This window comes from Bactrocera dorsalis, chromosome 3 (assembly GCF_023373825.1).
Source record: "Bactrocera dorsalis isolate Fly_Bdor chromosome 3, ASM2337382v1, whole genome shotgun sequence".
In the NCBI taxonomy this organism is placed as follows: Eukaryota; Metazoa; Arthropoda; class Insecta; order Diptera; family Tephritidae; genus Bactrocera; species Bactrocera dorsalis.
In genome coordinates this window covers 91,149,800-91,158,233 of record NC_064305.1, presented here as the reverse complement: position 1 = coordinate 91,158,233, position 8,434 = coordinate 91,149,800, and the positions used below count along the sequence as shown (strand labels likewise).

Sequence of the window (8,434 nt, the reverse complement as noted above, 5' to 3'; positions counted from 1 at the left end):
TCCAGAATGTTGTTGTTATTTTTATATGCTATTACGGCGATTGCTCATGTCGGTTGTATTGGAGTGACGATCAGTAATGAAACCGAAAACGGTTCCTATTCGGAAAAGTACGAAATATTCTTTGAATTCAAAATGGATGGTAAAACTTATTTCTTCGCTTTGGGTGGCTTTTATTGGTTCATCAAGGAATTACTAAAGGATGGAACATTGGGTCCGTATACGGACAAAGGGAAATTCGCGTATACTTATAATAAGGGATTCGCATACAATATTCAAGGCAAACAATATGTGTACGCCATTACCGAAACGAATTATTGGTTTATTCAAGAAATCTTAACAGGCGGACGCTTAGGTAAAGAGACATCCAAGGGACGTTGGGATTCAACACCCAATCTTATATTCCCAGTTAACGTTAATCGTGAATATTTTGTACTGACTGTTTCATCTCAAAATTGGTACATGAAACAATTGACATCAGTTGGAACCGTGGGTAAGCAAACTGATAAAGGAAAATGGATAAAATATTACACCCTTGGATTTCCATTTTCAATTCAGGGTAGGCAATTTATTTACTTAACCGATACGGCTAGATGGTCCACAAGGGAAGTGATCAGCGGTGGTAAAATGGGTAAAGAAATCGTAAATGGACAATGTAGAAAGAAACCTCTGCTTTATTACCCGTTTTTTATGCGCGGAAAGCAATACTATTATGGCTTGAACCAATCTAAAAAGGATTGGTTCATTCAAGAATTCAAACCAAGTGGCAAAATGGGAAGTGTACATGCTCTGGGTCTATGGGAAGATTATTACCATGTGGCGTTACCCTTTACAACCGATGGTGTTCAGTTCATGCATTTTTTGAATGATAAGAATTACATAACACGAAAAGTAAAACAAACTCCACCTTTTTGTCCAATTCTAGTCAATCCACAATCATATTGTAGCGAGGAACCCAAACTGAAATGCGGTCCTTTATATCCTCGAGTAGAGCGAGTATTGAACTATGGTGGCTCCAGTGAGGCCTGCACTGACTTCAATTTCATCAACGATTACATAGCCGATATCATGAAAGATGACTACTATGTAACAGTAAAGGTTAATGATCCCAAAACTGCCCTCAAATCCTATTCGCAGTTAAAAAAAGGTGCAACAATTGACTTAACTGTGGCAATGAACGCTGAAATATATCAGAAGCATTTGACCAGCGAAAAGTCGGCAGACTCTCAAGCCGTACGTGATCATGTACGAAAATTGGAGCAGGACGAAAACGATGAAACTGGTCATCTATTGGCACCGTCTTTAGGTGGTACATTGCAGGCGTATAATTTTGTGCCACAAAGTCCTATGATTAATCGGAAACTGCTGGTGGCTGGTAATAGTATACGTGTACCACAACGAGGTTGGTTCGATGTAGAGCGCTTGATACGCAACTATGTAGCTGAAACTGGCGGCCACGTAGGTTGGCATTTAGTCATTTCATATGGCAACTTGGCAAATTCACTGCGTCCTACCGAATTCTGGTTGTTGGTGAAGTTCTATGATGCCGATGGCAAGCTAACAAACTGGGGAGCGAATAAGGCTATCACCGGTTATCACTTTCGCAATGTACCCACCGAAGCATGTGAAAATTTGAATAGTACGTGGTGGAACATACCCTATTGACGACGTTTCTAACACCTTATGTAAATTATTTTACTTTTGTGAGAATAAATATGTTTATTTGCATTTGCTCGTGTTTTTGTTTTAATCCAGCGCTCACAGTAGTCATGTCTGTAGATTTTGATAATCGTTTCCTACATACATATGTTTAGCTCCTAGGTTTAAAGTGTACGTCACTCCCATGTGTTTATAAATATTTGAAGGGCATGGAAATTAAGTGCTGTCAGACTTGCCAGTTATTATACACTTTTTATCTCTACAACACATGTTTCATCGGAAAAAAACCAGTTAATTTAATACGTATTTATTACAATTGAAATTAATATTTTCATTGATAAGTGTTTAAGCATAAATAAAATAAGAAACTAAAATTACTCAAAAACAAAGTAATAACTAATAGGGAAAATGTATATTATAAACAATAATTATAAATAATGCGATTACAAACAGATGATGAATACAGTTATTATCATGCATGTGCAAGCAAAGATACGCCAAATAGCTTAAAGCAAGCAAAAGTGTGTTTGATCAGTTCAAAAAATTTTACAATAATCCGTTTTGGTGTTTGAATATGTATATAACCAAAGTATTTGAAAACCAACCGTAAATAAGACAAAATTTGGACTTTTGTTATTTTTCTTGGTGAAAATACTTCGGCGACGTTTAATTCAATGCATCTTAAGTTCTAAAAAAAAATTAATTCAAAATTTAAATTTTTACTTTTCACAAACAACAAAAACGTGATTTTGGAATAGCAACTCCTTATTACCAAAGGTACAATCTATGTTTAGGGTTTGAGCAAATTTTTATAGAACTCTTCAAATCGGAAACTTCTTTTCCGTTAACTGTTTGTTTTAACTGCATTGTAAATTCTGAAAAGCGCAACCTTACATATAAGATTAGATTGTGGATTAGACTGGTAGTCGTATCATTTCAATTTTCGGTTCATATTCTCTGTATATACTTATAATATGAATATAGGTGTAAGTATGTATATTTATATACGTATTTATCGCTTTACTTTACTTTTTAGTATTTATTGCTTGTGTATATGCATGTATGTGTGTAAAACTTGTTGTAAGAATGACAAAAAAAAAATATTTACAACAATTTTTTGCTTGTGGATGCTATGCAGAATTACTAACTCAGTTACTTTCTGTTAGCAAAAACAGTTTGCTTTTGCATTTATGTTATGTAAATGGCGTAAAAAACTTGCAACGGTAAAATGAGTTTTGTTTAGCATCCATTTTTTTCTGTTAAAATCAACAATTTACTTAATTTAAACTTCGCTTAATCTAAAGGCATGCAGACATTTCTTGACTTCAACATAATACAATATCTTTATTTCTACTAAAAATCTACTTTCATCTCCCATTTTACAAAATTTTGCAAAAAACAAAAATGCATAGAAGTTTTCTTCAACTTTCTCGCGATATTTTGTATACTTTCTTAGGCGCACATTTTTCAAATAGCTGCTTTTGTTAGTCGGTTGTTTGTTGGCAAACATTAAAAAATTATCTTCACTTAATTAGTTGAGTTTCTAAATAAATTTGTTTAAAGCAAACATTGAAAATCCTTTTCTTAGTTAAACCAACTTCAATTTCGCGATTTTTTATGTTTTAATGAACTCTACATAAATCATTGAAATATTTTTGTTTGTTTATTCGCGTATAATATATGTGTATATGTATGTATAATTGTTGTTTTCTCTTTATAAATAATTTCTCAACTTCTCTTAAATAATGCTTCTCTTAAATAACATGCTTCTTTTATTATGTAATAATGCATATTGTTTTGTATACCTAGCCGAGCTATGTGTTCTATTCAAATTACTGTTTACTTAAACCAATACACAATCGAATTAAACAGCGATGGACCAAACATTTGAACAGGTTAGAGCGAAGCATTTCACAAAATCGAATATTTCAAACGGTAAAATAAGTGTCTAAACGGCCAACATCCGCAGTACCAAAGCGGAAAATTCATTCGCACTGTTCTCGCTCTCCAAGTTGGCGTAGACAAGTTGCTTTCCTCTGTATTTTACAATCAAATGAGCTCCGCTTTTGCGAGATATCAACACCAGTCGGCGGTGTATGTAAAATCGTGGAAGAACAGTTGCTCTTCGTCAGTCAAATGTCTTGGCTCCTTTGGAGGCGTCAGCTGCGGTTTTTCGGAAGTGAATTCTTCATCGAAGTTCGATACGTCCTCAAGATGGTTCTGCAAAAGACAGTTTTTGATTGTTTTTACCGTTATTTTTCACATTTTAAAGTGAATACTTACAATAGTCGGCACAAAAGGCGGTTTCACCTTACGTAACAACAAATCATCCCAACTGATTGAACGGAAGAACGCTTGCTTCTTCACATCCTCCGCATCGCGTTCCGAAGAACCCAATCGCCGTTCTGGGTTCTTGCGCAATAACTAAAGTTTTCATTAAAGATATACACATGTATATAATTGCTTAAATATTATTGTAATATAATTTCAGTTTACCCGACGCATAATGGCTATCGCCTCCAGTGACAGGAATCGCGGGTAGCGCACTTCATCGTTAACGATCGAATCGAAAACTTCCTCCTCATCATCGCCAGGGAATGGAGACTGTAATTGATAAAGTGTTTTATATATGTATTGCACAAAATTTTTCGAAGATTCGCCTACTCACCTCGCCGACAAGCATTTCGAATATCAATACGCCCAAACCCCACCAGTCCACGGCGCGTGTGTATGACGTCTCTGTGAGCACTTCGGGCGCCAAAAATTCCGGTGTGCCACAGAAAGTGCCCGTCCGGTCGCCGAAGCCCATGCCCTCCTTGCACAAACCGAAATCCGCAATTTTCACATAACCTAAAATTAGTTTGGATTAGAAGGAATATGATGTTTGGCAGCTCATCATGTGACCACGCGCTCACCATCTGTGTCCAAAAGTAGATTATCCAGTTTTAAATCACGGTATATGATTTTGTTTTCATGCAAATACTGTAGGCCGAGTACCACACAGGCGGCGTAGAAGACGGCTCGTGGCTCCGAAAACACATCGGTGTGAATGTGCATCATCAGATCACCACCGGCCGCATACTCCATAACAAAGCAAACGTGTTGCTACAAAAGCAAATTTAAACAAATAACATTACAATAACAAAAACAAACTAAAATAATATTAGCAACAACTCACTTCAGTCTGGAAACACGCGTACAAATTGACCAGAAATGGATGACGCATCGCATTGGCTACCTCGAAGATGCGCTTCTCACTAAGCAGCGATTCAACCTCGTCGCGTGCTATAATATCGCCCTTCTTCAGCGCCTTGATGGCATAATATTGGTTGGTGCTGCGCAACTGCGACAATATGACCTTGCCAAAGTGGCCGCGACCCAACACGCTCAGCAGTCGGAACTTGTCAATGGACAACATGCCTGGCGGCACACCGCCACCGCCGATGGCCTGCGATTGGCGACGCGACTCGTAAGCAGAGTCGCGATACTGTAAACCGCGTGCCACATTGCGACGTCCGCCTGTGCCCACGGCTGGCGGCGGCGGCATTGCAGCCGCATTGAGCTCGTACTGATTCTGGTAGATGGGTTGCTGCTGGTAGGCAGCAGACGCAGGTGGCGCTGCGTAGCCTTGACGCTGTGCTGCCTGTGGGAAATGTGGCGTCTGCACCGCAGCCTGTCCGTAGACGGTGGGTGTGGGCGGCTCCTGTACAATCGGTGAATCGGGCACATATTGCTTTTGTTGTTGGTTATTGTTGCTGTTGCTGTTGACTGATAAATTGCCAAATTGTGGTATAATCTAAAAGGTACGAATCATCATTAGTACACGCTTTGGATTAGAAACGAAATATTTGCGTAATTTCAATTACGCTCAAAGGTAATGCTTTCGTTTATTAAATAAAAAAAACTTTCAAAATTTATATTATATATATATATAACATTGTAACATAACAGCGAAGCTGAAAGCTGCCTACTTATCAATCTTTAAGGCACATGTAAATATTTATAGAGCTTTCTAAGGCAGCGCAGTGCGTCAACGGCATAAAAAGTGTTAAAGCTGCAATTAGTTTTGTTTTAGAAAAGGTTATATGTACATATATCATTGCGAATTCGTAACGTACTACATTTTCTAAAATAAATTAAGATTATATTTCGTGTTAATCCTGTCATTGATACTCCACTTCGAATGTTGTCTAAAATGAAGTTATGTTTTTATACAAACAACTTAGATGCAGGAATTCGCGTAGGTCTTGATGGACCAGAAAATTTTTTTATTATATATATTTTTTATAAGTAATTTAATTCAATTTCGAATTTGAAGATTCTAAAATATTGTTCCTTTACATAAACATTAGCGACCACAACTCAGTTTTCTATGCCGAAGCTTTCCAGTACAACCGAACCGAAACAATTTGGCTACTTTGTAGACGAAGGAGTCTTCACCTGATGCTACCACTGCAAATATTACCGCTTTTAAAAAGAAGATGCAAACTTATTTAAGGCGGTATTTATGCCCGGTTTCACAGTCCATATTTAAGTTGTACTTAACAGGAAAATAGTGTTTTACAGTAACAACTAATTTTTGTTTTGAATTATTTTGAATTTTCAGTTATTTGTCAAAAGAAGAATAATACAAAATATTAAATTATTTTTTGTAAAAAATATGAAATCGGATTGGGATTTCCACCAGTTCCAATAGGTGCTTCGACTCGCTAGCGGTGAATTTCGGGGTTCTTTTGCTGTTTTCATCCATTTTCGATATAACTTTCCTCGCAAATTATGTATTGTCTGTTATAATATAAATATTTCGAACATATTTTTATGGATGACATTTGTAAAACTTATGTTGCCCATAACGTTGCCATACTATATATCATAAATTTTTATAAAAATTAAGCATTGACTGTGAAAGGCAAACGACTTCTCAGTCTGCAACAATGCTTAGCTAAGATTTTATTTGGGCACAATTTAAAAAAAAACGGGCAGTAGTTAGAAAAAACAAAACAAAAAAAATTTTAAAATCGAAAAATGTATTTTAGTCTATATATTTAAAAATATCCCTCTTAAAGAATTTTTCAAAATACTAATTATTTCCGATCCGAGTTGCCACAAAATTTCAAGTTATAATCAGCCTATTTACTTGAAATGTGGCATGTATGTATGTATATTCTTTAAATATCTTTTTATCGCATGAAACAACAAAAAATTAAAATTTGAAATGTGTAATATTTCAAAAAAATTCGACATACATAGTTAAAAAAAATCGTGAAAAAGTCGACATTTTCTTTTGAGAAGGCACCATTTTATGAAACATTTTGTTTTCAGTTTGCAGCTTCTTGAGATAGCGACAAGGCCTTTCTTCACCTAAACTTCAAGGAAGCATAAGTCAATTGAAAAACATTTGTGAAATTAATTTTGCGAATGCTAGAAATATCATTGCCAAAAAATGTTCGAAATTCGGGCCTCTAGACTAGAATACCTCCTTAACCCTTTTCATCAAATGTTCAAAGAATATGAAATAATAGATTGACATTAAAAATGAGCGCCCTTCGCGATATGAAATCTTCGAGGTAGACGCGGTGTAAACTCACGCAAAATCTACAATGCAGAGACTACTTGTGGGGGACTTCTCAAGTCTTTCAAATACTAATTTAACACAATCAGGGCGCGTTCTAAGTTTAAGTTACTGCAAAATGTGGAGCGTCGAACACTAGACGGCGCTTACAGGTGGTTGTATGTATATACTATACATATGTATGTGTGTATCCGAGTGATCACTTTACCTGCACTGATTTTTCATTAGCACATTTCGTTCCTAATTTCTCACTTTCAATTGTGTAGTCGTACACTTCCGTCACCGTGACTGATTCAGTTCGAGGTGAACTATTATTCGATTCCAAGCAATCGCTTAGACTCTTCGTTTCAAGTTCGATTTCGGTTTCGATTTCATTATCAGTCAGTGTCGCCGATGTAGTTGTTGTTGGCGAAGTGTTAATCTCATTCTGTTTACTATCGGCAATGTGTATGCTTTTTGTTGTTGTTATGGTTGTTGTTGTTGTTGGATATATTGTTGTTGTTGTTGTAGTTGATGTTGTTGTTAAAGGTTCAATTGTTATGTGTACAACATTGATATGCGCCTGCGAACGGTATAAATGCACAGAATACAAGAGGCGAAAGAAAAATTAAGCGTTTTACACTTGGTGACTTTTGTTTTTGCTTTTTGCTGAGCTTAAAATCTGCATGAAATATGCCAAGATGTACAACAATAAACACACACACACACATGTGTACAGAACAGAACAGATGAACATTTAGGAACACAAAACGGTGAAGAAACGTTGAATGGGTGCGAAGAGCGGTCACGAAAATATCAAACATGGCCACAAGAATTTATATAAATAACAAAAAACATAAACACACAAATACAACCAAAACGTGTAATTACGTAGTTTAGCACCTTTAATGGAGAGCACCTCGCTAATTTATTAATAATTTACATGTTTTTTATTTTTGTTTTGGTACTAGCTTTCAAGTTTGCTTTATTAGTCATTTTATTTTAAACACAATTTTTACACACACACACACATATGGGACATAGCTTATAGTACTACGAGGCGATGGTGTGGGTGTGGGAGAATAATGCGCAACCTACAGCAGAGGCCTGCAATAAAGCTGGCGGCGCGTGAGCCGCATAGACTGTTGGGCAGAGGAGGGCGGCCGCTGATGTCAATGCCGAACGTTTGAATTTCAGCAGTTTGTTGTTCGACTTGGAATTGCTTTG

At 36.4% G+C, this 8,434-nt stretch overlaps 1 protein-coding gene across 9 annotated transcripts in view; it reads right to left on the bottom strand.

Annotated features, from left to right (window-relative positions):
- Nucleotides 1–1,947: 1,947 nt before the first annotated feature.
- Nucleotides 1,948–8,434, bottom strand: part of LOC105230517 (serine/threonine-protein kinase N) — a 47,084-nt gene continuing 40,597 nt past the window's right edge. For 7 of the 9 annotated variants that reach the window (XM_049453369.1, XM_049453367.1, XM_049453365.1 and 4 more), the window contains 7 exons: nucleotides 7,437–7,790; nucleotides 4,835–5,452; nucleotides 4,572–4,761; nucleotides 4,325–4,506; nucleotides 4,153–4,260; nucleotides 3,940–4,080; nucleotides 1,948–3,876 (listed from right to left, as the gene is read on the bottom strand). In XM_049453369.1, the coding sequence (XP_049309326.1) occupies nucleotides 3,733–3,876; nucleotides 3,940–4,080; nucleotides 4,153–4,260; nucleotides 4,325–4,506; nucleotides 4,572–4,761; nucleotides 4,835–5,452; nucleotides 7,437–7,790 (1,737 nt within the window). In that variant the 3' untranslated portion in view covers nucleotides 1,948–3,732. The remainder of the gene's footprint in view (nucleotides 3,877–3,939; nucleotides 4,081–4,152; nucleotides 4,261–4,324; nucleotides 4,507–4,571; nucleotides 4,762–4,834; nucleotides 5,453–7,436; nucleotides 7,791–8,434) is intronic. The other 2 variants (XM_049453370.1, XM_049453374.1) reach the window with 1 other exon arrangement.